Below are 20,911 nucleotides of genomic sequence, written 5' to 3' on the forward strand. Positions count from 1 at the left end.
GTGTATTTTATTAAACAATTCAGCCTGTAATTGAAAGTACAATTAGAGACGCAAAAAATAAGGGCTCTTGCTTTATACCATTGACTCAGGACCCCTAGTTGTATTTTGGGACATCTAATTCTGCCTAGTTTCTTTTAACCTTTTGAGGGCCAAGCCCAAAATGACCCAGTGGACTGCGCCAATTTTCTTTTTCGTGTTTTCGATTTTTCCTCCTCCCTTTCTAAGAGCTCTAACACTTTAATTTTTCTATCTACAGGGTCATGTAAGGGCTTGATTTTTTTGGGAATAGGTGTACTTTGTAATGGCATCTTTCATTTAACCATAACATGTATGACAGAACTCCCAGAATATCATTTATGAAAATAAAAATAGGTAAAAATGGAAAAAAGAATGCATTATGGTAACTTTTGGGGGGTTCCTATGTCTACGTAATACAATATATGGTAAAAGCGACATGGTAACAATATTCTATAGGTCAGTCCGAACACAACCATATGCAGGTTTACATAGATTCTCTAATGTTGTATATCTTTTTTTTTGCAATTACTTATTAATAAAATGGGCCTATTGTGACTCTTATAACAGTTTTAGTTTTTCACCTACGAGGCTGTATCAGGTGTCATTTTTGCGCCATGATCTGTAGTTTTTATTAATGCCATATTTGTGTAGATTGGACTTTTTGATCACTTTTTATTAATTTTTCAAATATGTATAATATAACAAAAAAGAAACAATTCTGGTGCTTTTTCCCCCACTTTTCGTTATCGCCGTTCACAATGATGTTTGTTATATTTTAATAGATCGGACATGGTACGGTATATAATATGTTTATTTATTTATTTTTATATGTTCTATTTATATAATGGTAGAGGGGGTGATTTTAACTTTTATTGGCGGAGGGGCATTGGGCTATTTTTAAAAACATTTTTACTTTTTTTATTTTTACACATTTTAAGTCCCCCTGGGGGATTTTTACATGCAATCATCAGATTGCATACACTGATCATTGGTATGCCATATGCATAGCACTATTCAGTGTAATAGGTGCTCTGCTCTTTGAGCCTGCCTGTGGCAGACTCAATCAGCAGAGCACCGATGGGACCGCACAGAGAAAAGTGTAGAGACCTCTGGCTGTCCGACACAGCGAACAAGGCCCTCGAAGTCACACTGCGGGGGTCCCAATCGGTAAGTGACAGGAGCTGGGTTATTGACAGTCTGCAGTCTGTAATCGCTACAGCCTGTAAGCCTGTATATTGGTAATTTGTATAAATTTTGGAGGGCAATAAAATACTTTAATAGATAAGATTTTGGCCGGACTTCTCCTTTAATCTATCACCACACTCAGCACTTCTTAGTTCCTTCCTGACAGTTCTTCAGTTCCTAAGACACTCTGATGTATCTACACTACCGTTCAAAAGTTTGGGGTGACCCAAACAATTTTGTGTTTTCCATGAAAAGTCACACTTATTCACCACCATACGTTGTGAAATGAATAGAAAATAGAGTCAAGACATTCACAAGATTAGAAATAATGATTTGTATTGGAATAACATTGTTTTTACATCAAACTTTGCTTTCATCAAAGAATCCACCTTTTGCAGCAATTACAGCATTGCACACCTTTGGCATTCTAGCTATTAATCTGTTGAGGTAAGCTGGAGAAATTGCTCCCCACGCTTCTAGAAGCAGCTCCCACAAGTTGGATTGGTTGGATGGGCACTTCTGGCGTACCATACGGTCAAGCTGCTCCCACAACAGCTCAATGGGGTTTAGATCTGGTGACTGTGCTGGCCACTCCATTACCGATAGAATACCAGCTGCCTGCTTCTGCTGTAAATAGTTCTTAGACAATTTGGAGGTGTGTTTAGGGTCACTGTCCTGTTGTAGGATGAAATTGGCTCCAATCAAGCGCTGTCCACTGGGTATGGCATGGCGTTGCAAAATTGAGTGATAGCCTTCCTTATTCAGAATCCCTTTTACCCTGTACAAATCTCCCACCTTACCAGCACCAAAGCAACCCCAGACCATCACATTACCTCCACCATGCTTAACAGATGGCGTCAGACATTCTTCCAGCATCTTTTCATTTGTTCTGCGTCTCACAAACGTTCTTCTTTGTGATCCAAACACCTCAAACTTGGATTCATCTGTCCACAACACTTTTTTCCAGTCTTCCTCTGTCCAATGTCTGTGTTCTTTTGCCCATCTTAATCTTTTTCTTTTATTGGCCAGTCTCAGATATGGCTTTTTCTTTGCCACTCTGCCCTGAAGCCCCAAATCCCGCAGCCGCCTCTTAACTGTAGATGTTGACACTGTTGTTTTGCGGGTACTATTTAATGAAGATGCCAGTTGGGGACCTGTGAGGAGTCTGTTTCTCAAACTAGAAACTCTAATGTGCTTATCTTCTTGCTTAGTTGTGCAATGCGGCCTCCCACTTCTTTTTCTACTCTAGTTAGAGCCTGTTTGTGCTGTCCTCTGAAGGGAATAGTACACACCGTTGTAGGAAATCTTCAATTTCTTAGCAATTTCTCGCATGGAATAGCCTTCATTTCTAAGAACAAGAATAGACTGTCGAGTTTCAGATGAAAGTTTTCTTTTTCTGGCCATTTTGAGCGTTAAATTGACCCCACAAATGTGATGCTCCAGAAACACAATCTGCTCAAAGGAAGGTCAGTTTTGTAGCTTCTGTAACGAGCTAGACTGTTTTCAGATGTGTGAACATGATTGCACAAGGGTTTTCTAATCATCAATTAGCCTTCTGAGCCAATGAGCAAACACATTGTACCATTAGAACACTGGAGTGATAGTTGCTGGAAATGGGCCTCTATTCACCTATGTAGATATTGCACCAAAAACCAGACATTTGCAGCTAGAATAGTCATTTACCACATTAGCAATGTATAGAGTGTATTTGTTTAAAGTTAGGACTAGTTTAAAGTTATCTTCATTGAAAAGTACAGTTCTTTTCCTTCAAAAATAAGGACATTTCAATGTGACCCCAAACTTTTGAACGGTAGTGTATATATAATGATCATAGTAATAATGCATTAAGGAACTATACAATGGAAGTTAGAAACTTATCCAAATGTGAAGAGATGAAGCAATGCATTGTTCCATGAAGTATTTTGAAGATTCTAAGTAAAACGATTTTTAAGTAAAAACCTCAAGTTATACTGATGAAATATATGGTATTGAACCTTTATGTAAAAAAAAAATACATTTCTTTGGTACTTTTCTTATTTCACTTTGAGTAAAGTGATGTATTTTTCAAAAACCATTACACATATTATTACAGTTTTATCATTTAACATTTGGCCCATAAAATAGCATAAGGACCACCAAAGTAGTTTTCTCACATTGGAGAGAAAGCTCTAAAGTGTTTTAGCACGTGTCAGATGTGTCCCAGTGTTAGTAACCTAGTTCTGTAAGATATTTGACAATATTCTCTTGGTGCATTGGCTTATTTATTTAATGGATTCATCTCACATTCCTTTGTTATACATTACAGCTCAACACGATGGGAATATCACCAAGTGGCACGAAGCTTATTTCCAAAAACCAAGACCATATTTTACAAATGAAGGTTTCCCAAATCCATCATGTCCAGATGGAACAAAACGCTTCTTCACCAAACAGGAAGTGTATGTCATTGGAGCTGACAATACCTGTATGCTACAAGACAATAAAGATAAATTTTGCAATGGACCTCTGAAGCCAAGAAAACAGTACTTGTATGTTTGCTATATTTTGTCACACAACAAAAGATTTTCATTCTCATTATCAAAACTTTTAAAAAAAAAAGCTTTATAGCATATGTGTATTGTGCATGGCATTACATGAGCTCCCAAGGATTGTTAGTTTACAGTGATACTGTCACTCCAGTCGTTCTGTGTGCTTGTATCATTGTTGGACAGTGTCACTAAGTTAGGGCTTAGTGTTCATTGAACCCCCCTCTCCTGCCATTTCACAGGGTGAGCATAGATAACAGCACAGGACCGAGGTCTCAATGAACACTAAGCCGTACCATAGTGACACTGCCCAACAATGACAAGCTCAGCGTCCCTGTAATTTTAGCAACGGTAAACATTGTGTATGTTTTTAGTGCATTAGGAAAAAACAATGTAACAGCCAATGGGTGTGGACCCGATATGCTACAAAATTGGTTTGGTTTTAGGCATGCCCAGGAGCAGAGTCCAGGTACCCTCTAGGTCATTACCCTTCATCCCGCTCCAGCTGAACTTCAGCAGTGTAAAGGGTGATAGGTGATGTACCGGTGTGTGGCACCAGGGGGTAAGGCAGGTAAATGTAGTCAGCAGGCAGCTGAGCCATACACCCCTGGCATGACAAAACCCATGCCACCTCTCTCCATGACAGGAACTGTCCAGAGCAGTAGCAAATGCCCATAGAAAACCTCTCCTGCTCTGGACAGTTCCTGTCACAGAGAGGAGGCAGCCTAGAGCACTGTGTTTGACTGGGAAGAATTCACCACTTCCTGCAGGACATACAGCAGCTGATAGAAAGTGAAAAACTTGAGATTTTTAAAGGGGTAGTGCGGCGGTAAAGAATTATTGACAGAATAACACACATTACAAAGTTATACAACTTTGTAATGTATGTTATGTCTGTGAATGGCCCCCTTCCCCGTGTCCCACCACCCCCACCCGTGTACCCGGAAGTGTGGTGCGCTATACATACTTGTCACGTGCCGACTCGTCTCCGATCTTCAACTGCGATGCCGTCTTCGGACGGCCGGGCCGAATCCCTCCAAGCGTCCTGAGTGCCGGCCGCCCTCTTCAGCGTCATCGGCTGCTCAGCCACTATTGGCTGAGCATAACTGTGCTCAGCCAATCGCGGCTGAGCAGCCGATGATGCGGCCGCTTTATCAGCTGCTCAGCCGCGATTGGCTGAGCCAAACTGTGCTCAGCCAATCGCGGCTGAGCATCTGATGACGCTGAAGAGGGCAGCCGGCACTCAGGACGCTTGGAGGGATTCGGCCCGGCCGTCCGAAGACGACATCGCATAACTTTGTAATGTGTGTTATTCTGTCAATAATTATTTACCGCCGCACTACCCCTTTAAATACAAGTAATTTACAAATCTGTATAACTTTCTAGCATTTGTTGATTTGATTTTTTTTTTCTCACTGGGGTACCCTTTTGATATCTAGCTTAGGACTTTGATGTTACTGTACTGATATTTTTTGTGACAGGTACTCTTTAAATAATGAAGCTGTATTCTAGTTTCAAAATGTCTTTTTATTACGCATAGGTTTAAATTTCGAGCCACAAATATTAAAGGACAATTTACAGATTCAGAATACTCCGAGGTTGTGAAAACCTTAGGTAAGGACAGCAATTATATGTATTTGTCTAATCAACTGTGTGTAAATCAAAATTATCTACCCATTACGGTTTGGGGTTTTACCAGCTAGGACAAAAGATTTTCCCCTCCAACCAATTTAGGTCAATCCTCCACTAGCTTGTTTGGTAACAAAAAGGGAGTCTTGGTTACTTATTAGCAAATTGAACGAGACCAAAAATATAATATGTATGAATAATACTCATATTACTAATATACTAATATTCATTGTAGGAAAATATATATAACCTCAATTTAAGTGCACATATTAACCTAATTTTACATACTGCAAATAGTCACGTGTCGCATTGGTCTCTAGAAACACTTCACCAACTCTTCCTGTAGTCCAGTTTTGTGTTTATCATTTGCACTCTTCTGGAGAAAGAACGTCCAGTACAAGGGCATTTTACAGATCTTACAAAATACATCAAAGGCATTTCAGTGGTATTGTTACAAGATTGTGAATCGCGTTGCCAGTAACGGAAAGAGCTCCACTCATTACCTATTCTCCTACTACTTAATAGGAGTAACCATGTCTTCATTGCTCCCCTGATGCCTGATCTGTTTTCATAAGGTTTAGAATTCTAAAAAAAAATCATCATGACACTGTATGAGAAACATTTTGACTAAATGTGTAACATCAGAAACTACTACAGATTTTACATAATAGTCCAAGCAACTTCAAATTGCGCCAGTGCTTATACTGTATCCAATACAGTTCTTTATGCATCACCTATCACTTAACTTTGGCTGGGTGGGTGTGAAAGCACCTGGACCTATGAATTTATACTGCATTTATTGAGCGGCAATGCATACAGCATCACTAATCATCTCATCGACACTGTACATATTCACTGTTGTGACAAATGTACAGTACAGTGTATGCATCACTGCTCATGTACATGTGTCTAGATCGCAGTAGGCTGGCATGCTGGGATACTTTTATGTTGCTTCCACACACTCATGTTGGTGCCAGTGACATTTTTATATAAAGAAATCTTCTTTGTGTGTCTCAAGAGCTTAGTTATTTACCTCTTCTTTCTCCTTACTATTGTTCCTAGTTGTAAGGAAAATAGCTTCAGCAGGAGCTTCCCCTTTCTGCCTTCTTTGCAGGTGAACAAAAAGAAGACAAGGGTACATCATTTTCACCTTAAGTGGTAACGGTAACAGACATGGGCCTCTCTGCTGCCACCAATTGCAGGGTTGCCCAAGCCCAGGTCCCCACTCCCCCACTGTAATCCAGCACTGCCATAAGCACAGCACTAGTAATGCAGAACAACCTACCTACCCACTAGGATTTACTGCTTGCTGTGAAGAGGCTACCATGCATGGAGTGAGACTGACAGGCAGCTTCTACAATGTATTATATATTCTAACTAGATTTGCATTTCCAGGGAAATACATAGTGCTTGAAAAGAGCGCCCCTTAACCAGTGACTTCCTTTGAACTTTAATCCTGGGTGCTGTCCCTTTAAGAGCAACTCGGGTCCCATCCCTTTAAGAGCAACTTAACTCCGTCCCTTTAAGGGGACATATTTTGCTCTTAAAGGGACCCAGGTCGCTCTTAAAGGGACCGATTTAGCTCTTAAAGGGACCCAGGTTGCTCTTAAAGGGACCCATTTCCCTCTTAAAGGGACCCATTTCACTCTTAAAGGGACCCAGATCGCTCTTAAAGGGACCCAGATCACTCTTAAAGGGACCCAGGTCGCTCTTAAAGGGACCCAGGTCACTCTTAAAGGGACCATTTTGCTCTTAAAGGGACCCATTTCACTCTTAAAGGGACCCAGATCGCTCTTAAAGGGACCCAGATCGCTCTTAAAGGGACCCAGGTCGCTCTTAAAGGGACCCAGGTCGCTCTTAAAGGGACCAATTTCACTCTTAAATGGACCCATTTCGCTCTTAAAAGGGACCCAGGTCGCTCTTAAAGGGATCCATTTCACTCTTAAAGGGACTCAGGTTGCTCTTAAAGGGACATATTTCACTCTTGAAGGGACATATTTCGCTCTTAAAAGGACCCAGGTCGCTCTTAAAGGGACCCATTTCACTCTTGAAGGGACCCATTTCGCTCTTAAAGGGACCCAGGTCGCTCTTAAAAGGACCCATTTTGCTCTTAAAGGGACATATTTAGCTCTTAAAGGGACCCAGGTCACTCTTAAAGGGACCCAGGTCGCTCTTAAAGGGACATATTTCGCTCTTGAAGGGACATATTTCGCTCTTGAAGGGACATATTTCGCTCTTAAAAGGACCCATGTCGCTCTTAAAGGGACCTGGGTCGCTCTTAAAGGGACCTGGGTCTCTATAGCAACATGGGTCTCTTTAATAGCTACATGGGTCCCATACCTTTTGGAGTGACTTGGGTCCCTTTAAGAGCAACATGCGTCCCGTCCGTTTAAGAGCAACTTGGGTCCCGTCCCTTTAAGAGCGACTTGGATCCCTTTAAGAGCTACATGGGACCCTTTAAGAGCGACTTGGGTCCCGTCCCTTTAAGAGCGACTTGGGTCCCATCCCTTTAAGAGCGACTTGGGTCTCGTCCCTTTAAGAGTGACTTGGGTCCCTGTAAGAACGACTGGGGTCCCTTTAAGAGCGACATGGCTCCAGTCCCTTTAAGAGTGACTTGGGTCCGTTTAAGAGCGACTTGCGTTCCTTTAAGGGCGACCTGGGTCCCTTTAAGAGCGATCTGGGTACTTATAATGGTAAAGATCATTGCTCGGTTACCATGACAATCTTACTCATGTCAGTGAGACAGAATCGTTAAGGACCTTTCATATATTACATCTTCTATTGGCCAATAGTGGACATGTGACTGTGGATGGTGTGATACATTGCCTGACAAGACCTTAGAGTTTCTATTGGCTGCTATATTTCAGCTATTTGCATATGTGCTGTGATTGGCTGTTAGCGGTTAGAGTGTGGCCACTATTTGCAATGGGCCATTATTTTCTATGGAAAATTTGGGGTCTTTAAACGTAAATTTCTTAAAAACTACAAATCCGATCAAAATGAAAAATAGATAGCACACCACACACCGCAGAGGGCTTCGAAACGCAAAGCGGTTCGGGCTGTATTATGCGCAGAAAAATGGCTGGAAAAAGAAGAAACAGAAGAAGAAGAATACGGATTACAATATAGTGCTTTTCAAGCACTATAATAAGAATATAAATTACAGGGGGTGGGGGCTGCACTGTATCAATAGTGCTGTGTGTGGCAGCACTGGATCAAAGAGGAGTAGTGGGGACCAGGGCTTGGACAGCCCTGTAGTTCCCGACACCAACATTGGTAGCAGCAGAGATCAGTGTCGCCCCTTACTGCTGCCACTCAATGTAAAATGATGTATGAATAAAAAAAAAATACAGTATACATTTATTTAAAGTGGCATTGTCATCACAAAGAAAAAAAAAATCGATATGTTAGACATTTCAAATGTTTTTGTCGGTCAGGGTCTAAGTGCTCAGACCCTAACCAATCAATAAAATGAGCAGGGAGAGGACTGCACTCCGTTTTGTTGCAATCCCTCTATGTCAGTGAGAAAAGAAGTGACTCATAACTTATCATGTGACTCCCACCTGGGAGAGGACCACGCTGAGTCGTATGATCAGGCAGACTCAGACCGATCAAAACTTTTGTCTCCCTGACATGTGCAAAGGTTTTAATGAAGTTATATTACTACATAATAATGATAAAGTAGTTATTTCACAGAGCACCCCTCTTAACCCCACACTTGGGTTCAATACTGCTCCTTATCCATTTGCCAGCCATTCAGCAGGAAATTTTATGCTGGATTCTCTACAAGACTGTGTAATGCAGACAATGCAGACAACGTTATTTTTTCCTTTTATCATTCATTTCTAGGTTTAATGCTCCGTTAACACCAATAGTTTTTGTGAAAATATATTCACAAATTCACAGCTGTGCAATGTAAAAATTTAAGTTAATCCTTAATAGGAAGCATAGACATAAAGGCAGAACAAGCAATATTCCAAAGAACAATGGATGAGGCAGTTTAACTTTGTTTCATCTACAAGATATCACAATATTCCACGTGTCTAGGGTGACTAGTATGAAATATATGACACTGGTAGAGATAATATTTGTCTCCCCGATCTAACAAGTCATTTGTTTTTCATTTCCTAGTCTGATACATGTTACGAATAAAAATCTCTCTGCACAGTGACCTTATTCTGAAAACACCTTGTTTCTTATTTGCAACTATTTCTCTGCAGCTGATGGACTGTCAGAACGAGCTGTAGAAATTATCCTGTCGGTTACACTGTGTGTGCTTTCTGTGATATTACTTGTGGCTGCAATTTATGCTTTTGCAAGGTACGTTTTTTTCCCCTCATGCTATACAGATTTACAAGAAGAGTTTTATTTGAACAAATAGGGAACACTTTCTTTTATGCTTTTAGGGTGCATTCACACATACAGGATCTGCAGCAGATCTGCAGTAGATTTAATGGCCCAGATTAGATTCAAAGCAAATCTGCTGCGGATCCTGTACGTGTGAACGCACCCTAATAGTTGAGGGATGTGAATGTTGAAATGGAATTCTAAAAAGAAGTAATTTATACAATTTGATGATTTATAGTAGAAGTTTTAGTGGAAATATTGTTAGTTATAATATATAGTTATAATTAGAGATGAGCGAACCTGGAGCATGCTCGAGTTCGTCCGAACCCGAGCATTCGGCATTTGATTAGCGGTGGCTGCTGAAGTTGGATAAAGCCCTAAGGCTATGTGGAAAACATGGATATAGTCATTGGCTGTATCCATGTTTTCCAGACAACCTTAGAGCTTTATCCAACTCCAGCAGACCCAGCTAATCAAATGCCGAACGATCGGGTTCGGACGAACTCGAGCATGCTCGATATTTGCTCATCGCTAGTTATAATATAGATGATCAGGTGATGGGAGGGTTAGGGACTCATTCACAAATGATAAAGCAGGAAAAATCAAAGAATGTTTACAGATTGCTTTAGAATTGGAAATGTGAACATTTCTGTGATTTAAGATTTACTGTAGTAATTCTATTTGTTGTCTAAGGAAAATAACTAGACCTCTTTAATAGCTTGCATTAGAATGTATGTGATTACTGAAAAGACACACTCCAAATATATTCTACGGAAGATATGCAGCTAAGTGAGCACTATATTATACTGCTTCATTCATAATTCTGCAGACATTAGAAATGTAACATTGCCACATTCATTACTCAAGTTAGTCTAGTCATTTGCATTATGGGAAGTTCAGTGTTAACTAAAATAAAAAAACTGAACTATGAAGGATAAGGGTCCATTTACACAGAAAGATTATCTGCCAAAGATTTGAAGCCAAAGCCAAAAAAAGACTATGAACAGAGATCAGGTCATAAAGGAAAGACTGGGATTTCTTCTCTTTTCAAATCCATTCCTGGCTTTGGCTTCAAATCTTGGCAGATAATATGTCAGATAATCTTAAGTATGTTGATAGTGCTTTGTTTGGTGTGCTACAGCCAATCAAATAATGGCTACTATACCTGTATATAACTGCAAACAAGAAATACCCCTTGAGACCTGATGCTTTGGAGATCTTCTGACCCAGTCATCTAGCCATCACAATTGGTCCCTTGCCAAAGTTGCTCAGATCTTAATACATTCCCATTATTCAGCTTTTAACATATCAACTTTAGGAATTTACTTACTTGCAGCCATTATTTTGAAATAATCAATGGCTTTTACTTAATCTGTAATTGCTTTTATTTGTATGGTTCTATCTATATTTCTATTTTTCTGATGGCTTATAGTAAGATATTGCTGTTCATGTATTATTTGACTTCATCGTTCACATCGTTCACGTTTCATGCACAGGAACCATCTGTAAGCATTTTCAACCTTTAAAATGTGTGATCTTATTTTTTTCCTCATTAGGATCAGACAAAAGCAGAAAGAGGGTGGAACATATTCTCCACGAGATGCCGAGATCATTGATACCAAATTCAAGCTAGACCAGCTAATCACAGTGGCAGACTTGGAGCTAAAGGATGAGAGATTAACACGGTAAGCATACCCATTGACAAAACAGTAGTCCTAGAGGTCACCAGCCGTGACCCCACCATGACCTTTACTTGTTTGGAAGTGTTTGTCCTGCTCTTATTTACACAGGTCAGTAATATCTTCTTTCAAAGGCTGACCTGTGTCTTTCAAACTTCATAAGTAGAATTTAGAACTGGACTCCTTTTACCTTCACCTAAGCAGACTGGGATGGATTTAACCACCACAGTGTAATACACTGGAAGATTAGTTATTTGTTTTTTATTTACATTCTTGGATTTTTATTATATGAAAATACATTTATACATATTTAGTCACTTGAAAATCATGAGAATGTCCCTAAATCGAAATGGCTCTAAAACTAAGGTTATGGGAGGGATTTATCAATTGCACACCTGGTGTACGTTGGTAATTAGGGGGAGAAATCTATTCCTTTTTCTGACATACAGAAATGGGCAGGCAGAGGGGAGCATCAAGGTGGCGAGGAGGTGTGGCCTGATTTACCATGCTAGCAGCTGATATATCATGCTAGCATAAATCATGGCAAAAATCTACATCAGCTCCAGCATGCACCTCTCAGTAAATTTGTCATGGAGCATGGGGGTGGGGATTTGCCTTAGACCAATGCGAAGGCACACTGATCTTAATAAATCCCCCCATAATGTGTATTGTGTATATACACGTATACCTGCTTATCATGTTAATGGCATGGCTGGATAAATTAGCCAATGACACATTTAAAGCGACTATGTACCCACAATCTGACCCCTTCCCCCCAAACCACTTGTACCTTCAGATAGCTGCTTTTAATCCAAGATCTGTCCTGGGGTCTGTTCGGCATGTGATGCAGTTATTGTCCTAAAAAACAACTTTTAGGCTATGTTCACACTACGTAAATCTACGGCCGTAGTTCGCGCCGCAGAACTACAGCCGTAGATTTTCAGGGTGGAACATAGCATTATTTGCTATGGGATCCTGGCCGGAGCGTTCACTCATCGTATACGCTCCAGCCGGTTCCCATACGGCACCGCAAACAACTGACAGGTCCATTATTTGCAGACGGAATTCAATAAATTCTGCCCGCAGAAGGACCTGTCAGTTCACACAGTGAAGCGAGCGGCTCCGGTCGCTCGCTTCACTCTGTGCTATGGGAAGCCTGGATGCGGGCACGCGCTGATGCGCCCACATCAGAGCTCCACGGAGGAAAGATCATCCGGCTGGTACTTAAGTCCCGGCCGTGATGATCCGGACTGAGACCGGCCGTTCCGTGACCCGGCCAGAGTCACGGAACGGCCGGTCTCATACGTAGTGTGAACATAGCCTTAAACAGAATATCTGTGCCCTAACTTTGCACCACCCCTCTGTCCCTCCTTCCCACCCTCTTCGTCATTTGGAATGCCACTGGAACATTTTCTCCTGTCTGAACATTGCACAGGTGCCTAATAGTAATGAGCGAATAGTGAGATATTCGAATATTCGATATTCGTACAAATATCCCGCAAATATTCGAATATTCCCATTAAAGCCTATGGGAACAAGTATTTGATTAGTGAAAAACATCTATTTGACCATTTGGAGGGTAAAAGCGGAAGCTGGGGGATTTGAACGCTTATTGAATATTTATCGAATATTTGCGGGATATTCGTACGAATATCGAATATTCGAATATGTCACTATTCAATCAAATATCTATTTGATTGAACAGTATTCGCTCATCACTAGTGCCTAACGATCCAGCCCATGTTCAGTATTCAAACAGCTGCTGAATAGGAGACAATCTGCCTGGAGCATTCCTAATGATGAGAAGGGCGGAGAGGAGGGACAGAGAGGTTGTGCCAGCCTAATGCATACACAATCTAGACCATGGCTGTTGGGCACAGGGCTGCCAGTTTAAAAGTAGTTTTTTAGGACAATAACTGAATCACCCTCTGAACGGACCCCAGGACAAATATTGGATTAAAAGCAGCTATCTGACGGTACAAGCGGTTTGGGGGGGGGGGGGGGGTCAGATTGTGGGTACAAAGTCGCTTTAAATCAGTAAAGTAATAGTTGTACCATGTTAGCCATAGAAAGCTGTAGAATAATGAAGAAATCAAGCTAACATCATGTCAGACGAAGGGAGCTAGACTCCTGAAAGCTTACAATCAAATATACTCTACATTTAAATCAGTAAGGCCTCATACACACATGAATTTTTACTGTACTTTTACTGTCCTTAGTTCACATGTAACACAGTGGATGATTCACAGTGGATTTCACGCTCCGAGTTTGCAGCGAAATCCACTGCGGATCTGTCACTTTCAATGATATTACATACTTGCAGCATGTCCCGCTGTAAGTATGTAAAAGGCAGCCCCCTTAACCCCCTGCAATCCAGTATGGCGGGGCGGCACTCCCGAAGCAAGCTGGAGCGTGGACTGGTAATTTATATACTGGGCTGCAGGGGGGCTGACTTTTACATGCTCCTTGTGTGTGACAGGAAAGGATTCACAGCTGATTTAGCTGCGAACTTGCAGTGTGAAATCCGCTGCGGGTCCATTACGTGTAAACCCACCCTTAACCCTTAGTTGACCCTGGATGTACCCACGGTCCCGGGTGCGGCTCGTAGCCCGGGACCACGGGTATTAGCGGGCACGGTCCGATCGCCGTGCCCGCTAATACAGTAATCAGATGCAGCTGACAAAGTTGACAGCTGCATCCGATTACCAAATGCAGCCGTTCCCTGGTGTCTAGCCATTCCGGGGTCAGCTCTGTAATGGCGCTGATCCTGGCTCGGCACTCGAGCAATCTATCTATGCAGCACAGATCTCAATGAGAGATCAGTGCACTTATACTAGAAGTCCCCCAGGGGGGCTTCTAGTAAAAGTGTAAAAGTTAAAATAAAAGTGTTATTACAAGTAAAAAGCCCCCTCCCCTAATAAAAGTCAGAATCACCCCCCTTTTCCCATGTTATAAATAAAAAAAAACAAATAAATAAATAAACAAACATGTTTGGTATCGCCGTGTGCGTAATCGCCCGAACTATTAATTTATCCCATTCCCGATCTCGCAGGGTAAATGGCGTAAGCGCCAAAAAATCCCAAAGTGCAAAATTTGCGCATTTTTGGTCGCATCAAATCCAGAAAAATTGTAATAATAAGCGATCAAAAAGTCGCATATGCGCAATCTAGGTACCGATAGAAAGTAAACATCATGACACAGCCCCGTAGACCAAAGGATAAAAGCGCTATAAGCCTGGGAATGGAACGATTTTAAGGAACATATTTATGTTAACAATGGTTTGAATTTTTTACAGGTCATCAAATACAATGAAAGTTATACATGTTACATATCGTCGTAATCGTAACAACTTGAGGAACATATGTAACAAGTCATTTTTACCCCAGGGCAAACGGCATAAAAACGAAAATCCAGAAATAAAAGAAATGAGGGTTTTTTTTTTTTCAATTTCACCACACTTTGAATTTTTTTCTGGTTTCGCAGTGTACTTTATGAAAAAATTCAGCCTGTCATTGCAAAGTACAATTAGTGGCGCAAAAAATAAGGGCTCATGTGGGTCTGTAGGTGTAAAAATGCAAGTGCCTTTTAAGCACAAGGAGGAAAAAACGAAAATGCTAAAATTTAAATTGGCCGGGTCCTCTAAGGGTTAAACAGAAAAGGACCCCTTAATTTCAATGTGGTCACCTACACATCCGTTTTGAAAATGGATCCCTTTTTGACCACCGATCTGTTCTGCAAAAAAAGTAGGACCTTACTTAAAGGGCAAAACGTTAAAATGTTTGATTGCTACATCTATATATTATAAGGTATTCTAAGGAATAAGCCTTATTGTGTTTTATATGCTACTTTCATCTAGTGATTTTTACCAGAACTTTCTAAAATCATAGCAAAACTCGGGTTTTATAAACAAGTTTGGTAAATGTTGAAATACTGACATGACTGCAATAAAAGGGACATGCTTTGGTAAATTGTGTATAAAAATTAACAGTTTAACACAAAACGTGTCTAAAAAACATACCATACAGTGCCAATAAATGTTTACCTCTTGCTTATAACCTTGCAGAGGTATTAAGTGACACATTAAACACTCTTCAAGAGCCTTCATCTGAACACATTAGTCCTGCTTCATGGCCACCTATTGGAAAGGTCATTTCCAGTGCCCCAATGCTCTGAATCATTGACTTCTAATGGATGTGACTAAGCAGGGTTAATGTTGTGGAATGATACTGTACACAGCTATTTCAACAAGTACCTGGTGGGCCGTTAAACAAGATCATGTCTTCTGAGTAAACATTTAAAGACTTGCTTCTAAAGTGCTTATTTGAAAAAAATATTGTAAAACTCCTGTTTGTGGACAAGAAGTGGGGTGAACTATGGGCATGTCTACCAAACTACCGTAATAAATAGCGCACAAACACAAAGAGGCAGCGGCACCCAGCGAGTCCTAAGATATATGCAAGTGTTATCATTTTATTTGTTTAATTTGCACTACTACTATGTTATATAAGTATAAAAGTCCTGTTCTTGGCATATGTTTAGTTGCATGAGCCAATTTACCATCACAACACAACCTCACTGAGACAGAGCCCCACACTAAACGGTTTATCAGTATAATCGGATGCTATTAAGAGAGTTAGGAACTGGATAGACCCTAATAAAAATGCTAATTAAAAACTAAATTAGACAGGTGTGTAAAGAGGACAGTGAAGATTGAAGCAGTCATCAAATTCTATATGTACAATGCAATGCAAGAAATGTTATTCAACAATTTGGGATCAATTTTAAGTGCACAGAGCCACTCCCTATCACAGAGTCACTCCCCTTATTTCATAGAAGGACACTTGAGTCATCAACATATTCTTGGAGTATGGGAGGATACGTGATAACTGGGAACTTACATTTCCAGTAATTATTCATTTATTTAAAGGGGTATTCTCAATTCAGAAAGTTATCTTCTTTCCACAGGACGAGTACTAACTAGCAGATCTATAAGATTTCTAGCCCCACCAATTCAAAGAATGCAGAATGTTTGTACCCCCAGTGGTCAGCCTCCCATCTGCTGGTTATCCCCTATCCTGTTGTTGCTGGATAATTTTCTAAAATTCCTCTTTAAAGGGGTGTTCAAAGCTGCCAAGAGTTCATGCCAGTACCAATGCATCCCGAATCACTTCCTGCTTCCTGGAGCGAGGATGGGACGCAGCAGTGCTGAGCTGAATCAGTACCAATGCATCCCGAATCACTTCCTGCTTCCTGGAGCGAGGATGGGACGCAGCAGTGCTGAGCTGAATCAGTACCAATGCATCCCGAATCACTTCCAGCTTCCTGGAGCGAGGATGGGACGCAGCAGTGCTGAGCGGAATCAGTACCAATGCATCCCGAATCATTTCCTGCTTCCTGGAGCGAGGATGGGACGCAGCAGTGCTGAGCTGAATCAGCTCAGCATCACTTTGTCAACCACTCAGGTCACCAGGGACAATCTAATCCCTGGAGATGTGTATGACTTCAGAGGGAGACATAGAGGGGAAAATAAACTTATACTTATAAAAGTATACTTACCACACCCCATGGTCTCGAGGAAACCTAGAGAACAAGCTATCAACAGTCCAGGGACACAAAGAAGCCAAACTACAAAAGAAAGCAATTTTACCAATGCAAAGCTTCTGCAAAATTGCTTTCTTTTGCATTTTCTATTACCTAACAAAAGGTTTGGGTGACAGGAATACTCCTTTAATTTTCTATTCCAGACCTGCACCACAAGTCGAGTGCTTGTGGGCTATCTGGACTGATACAGTTAAACACATACCATCATAATTTCTCCTGATTCTATGTAGATTAGATTTGCACTTATTGTTCCTTTTCAGTTCCATTAATGCAAATATGGGTAGAAAATTATGTATATGCTATATTTCTTGTACTGAATTCATTTTTTCAAACTGCTTCTATACATCTTACAATGAGAAATGTTAAACAAGTTTGAGGGATAGATACCTTGCAGGTACACTACCGTTCAAAAGTTTGAGGTCACATTGAAATGTCCTTATTTTTGAAGGAAAAGCACTGTACTTTAAAATGAAGATAACTGTAAACTAATCCTAACTTTAAACAAATACACTCTATACATTGCTAATGTGGTAAATGACTATTCTAGCTGCAAATATCTGGTTTTTGGTGCAATATCTACATAGGTGTAAAGAGGCCCATTTCCAGCAACTATCACTCCAGTGTTCTAATGGTACAAAGTGTTAGCTCATTGGCTCAGAAGGCTAATTGATGATTAGAAAACCCTTGTTTACACATCTGAAAACAGTCTAGCTCGTTACAGAAGCTACAAAACTGACCTTCCTTTGAGCAGATTGAGTTTCTAGAGCAGGGGTGGGGAACCTTTTCCATGTCGAGGGCCGGTCGGGCATTAATAAAATCATTCGAGGGCCGCGTACCGTGCGCGGCAGTTAGTAGCGGGGGTTTGCAGCACCCAGGACAAGGCATAGTATTGTTCCCCTAGTGCCCCTGCTATTGTAGTTAACCCCCAGTGATGCCCCTTGTAGTCTAGTTAGACCCCCCAGTCATGTCCCTGGTAGCCTAGTTAACCCCCAAGTCATGTCCCTGGTAGCCTAGTTAACCCCCATCAGGCATGTCCCTGGTAGCCTAGTTATTCCCCCCCCATCAGTCATGTCTCTGGTAGCCTAGTTGTCCCCCCCATCAGTCATGTCCCTGGTAGCCTAGTTGTCCCCCCCCCATCAGTCATGTCCCTGGTAGCCTAGTTATTCCCCCCCCCCCATCAGTCATGTCCCTGGTAGCCTAGTTATTCCCCCCCCCATCAGTCATGTCTCTGGTAGCCTAGTTGTCTCCCCCATCAGTCATGTCCCTGGTGGCCTAGTTATCCCCCCATCAGTCATGTCCCTGGTAGCCTAGTTGTCCCCCCCATCAGTCATGTCTCTGGTAACCTAGTTGTCCCCCCCCCCATCAGTCATGTCTCTGGTAGCCTAGTTGTCCCCCCCATCAGTCATGTCCCTGGTAGCCTAGTTGTCCCCCCCATCAGTCATGTCCCTGGTGGCCTAGTTGTCCCCCCCATCAGGCATGTCCCTGGTAGCCTAGTTATTTCCCCCCCCCCCATCAGGCATGTCCCTGGTAGCCTAGTTAACCCCCATCAGGCATGTCCCTGGTAGCCTAGTTGTCCCCCCCCCATCAGTTATGTCCCTGGTAGCCTAGTTATTCCCCCCCCCATCAGGCATGTCCCTGGTAGCCTAGTTATACCCCCCCCCATCAGGCATGTCCCTGGTAGCCTAGTTGTCCCCCCCATCAGTCATGTCCCTGGTAGCCTAGTTGTCCCCCCCCCATCAGTTATGTCCCTGGTAGCCTAGTTATTCCCCCCCCCATCAGGCATGTCCCTGGTTGCCTAGTTATTCCCCCCCATCAGGCATGTCCCTGGTAGCCTAGTTGTCCCCCCCATCAGTCATGTCCCTGGTAGCCTAGTTGTCCCCCCCCCATCAGTCATGTCCCTGGTAGCCTAGTTGTCCCCCCCCATCAGTCATGTCCCTGGTAGCCTAGTTGTCCCCCCCCCCCATCAGTCATGTCCCTGGTAGCCTAGTTGTCCCCCTATCAGTCATGTCCCTGGTAGCCTGGTTGTCCCCCCATCAGGCATGTCCCTGGTAGCCTAGTTGTCCCCCCCCCCATCAGTCATGTCCCTGGGATCCTAGTTAACCCCCAAATAAAAAAATAAACATCCCACTCACCTTACCTCCGCTCCCACGCAGTCCAGGTCCTCTTCTCTCCCAGGTCCTCTGTGCCGGTCTTCTCCTGCAGGCGGCGCGCGATGAAATGACGTCATCACGCGCGGCCCGCAAGAGACTAAAGACACGCGCCGCTCTGCTGGGGAAGAAGCCGGCACAGACCGCATCCTCCGGTGTCCGCCAGCTGTCACAGACACCGGAGGATGCGGTGTATGCCGGCTTCTTCCCCAGCAGAGCGGCGAGCATCACAGGGGAGCGGCGGGCCGCGGGCCGCATCGGGAGGTCTCAGGGGCCGGATGCGGCCCGCGGGCCGGAGGTTCCCCACCCCTGTTCTAGAGCATCACATTTGTGGGGTCAATTTAACGCTCAAAATGGCCAGAAAAAGAAAACTTTCATCTGAAACTCGACAGTCTATTCTTGTTCTTAGAAATGAAGGCTATTCCATGCGAGAAATTGCTAAGAAATTGAAGATTTCCTACAACGGTGTGTACTATTCCCTTCAGAGGACAACACAAACAGGCTCTAACCAGAGTAGAAAAAGAAGTGGGAGGCCGCGTTGCACAACTAAGCAAGAAGATAAGCACATTAGAGTCTCTAGTTTGAGAAACAGACGCCTCACAGGTAACTGGCATCTTCATTAAATAGTACCCGCAAAACACCAGTGTCAACATCTACAGTTAAGAGGCGGCTGCGGGATTTTGGGCTTCAGGGCAGAGTGGCAAAGAAAAAGCCATATCTGAGACTGGCCAATAAAAGAAAAAGATTAAGATGGGCAAAAGAACACAGACATTGGACAGAGGAAGACTGGAAAAAAGTGTTGTGGACAGATGAATCCAAGTTTGAGGTGTTTGAATCACAAAGAAGAGCGTTTGTGAGACGCAAAACAAATGAAAAGATGCTGGAAGAATGCCTGACGCCATCTGTTAAGCATGGTGGAGGTAATGTGATGGTCTGGGGTTGCTTTGGTGCTGGTAAGAGATTTGTACAGGGTAAAAGGGATTCTGAATAAGGAAGGCTATCACTCAATTTTGCAACGCCATGCCATACCCAGTGGACAGCGCTTGATTGGAGCCAATTTCATCCTACAACAGGACAATGACCCTAAACACACCTCCAAATTGTGCAAGAACTATTTACAGCAAAAGCAGGCAGCTGGTATTCTATCGGTAACAGAGTGGCCAGCGCAGTCACCAGATCTGAACCCCATTGAGCTGTTGTGGGAGCAGCTTGACCGTATGGTACGCCCATCCAACCAATCCAACTTGTGGGAGCTGCTTCTAGAAGCGTGGGGTGCAATTTCTCCAGCTTACCTCAACAGATTAATAGCTAGAATGCCAAAGGTTTGCAATGCTGTAATTGCTGCAAAAGGTGGATTCTTTGACGAAAGCAAAGTTTGATGTAAAAACAATGTTATTTCAAATACAAATCATTATTTCTAACCTTATCAATTTCTTGACTCTATTTTCTATTCATTTCACAATGTATGGTGGTGAATAAGTGTGACTTTTCATGGAAAACACAAAATTGTTTGGGTGACCCCAAACTTTTGAACGATAGTGTATACATGCTCTCACTCCTACAGTTTTATTAATAAGGATGTTCTAAATATGAAGCCTGTGACACACTGGATATAAAGACCATTGGAGGTTTTATAGGTCTTTAAAAACATGGCTGCATGGCCACAAATTTCGCCACACCTGTATTACAGCTTAGTTGCATTCATTACAATGATCTTAAGTTGCAGACTTCTGTTTCTTGGAAGGAAGCAGACTTATTTTTCAAGATCTGGAAAACCCAT

General features: G+C 42.3%; 1 protein-coding gene across 3 annotated transcripts in view; it reads left to right on the forward strand.

Moving 5' to 3' along the window:
• PTPRQ (protein tyrosine phosphatase receptor type Q) overlaps positions 1-20,911 on the forward strand; it is a 284,668-nt gene that overhangs the window by 217,610 nt on the left and 46,147 nt on the right. For all 3 annotated transcript variants that reach the window (XM_069973994.1, XM_069973980.1, XM_069973987.1), the window contains 4 exons: positions 3,509-3,731; positions 5,269-5,342; positions 9,578-9,677; positions 11,261-11,389. In XM_069973994.1, the coding sequence (XP_069830095.1) occupies positions 3,509-3,731; positions 5,269-5,342; positions 9,578-9,677; positions 11,261-11,389 (526 nt within the window). The remainder of the gene's footprint in view (positions 1-3,508; positions 3,732-5,268; positions 5,343-9,577; positions 9,678-11,260; positions 11,390-20,911) is intronic.

Source organism: Dendropsophus ebraccatus, chromosome 1 (genome assembly GCF_027789765.1).
Source record: "Dendropsophus ebraccatus isolate aDenEbr1 chromosome 1, aDenEbr1.pat, whole genome shotgun sequence".
Classification (NCBI taxonomy): Eukaryota; Metazoa; Chordata; class Amphibia; order Anura; family Hylidae; genus Dendropsophus; species Dendropsophus ebraccatus.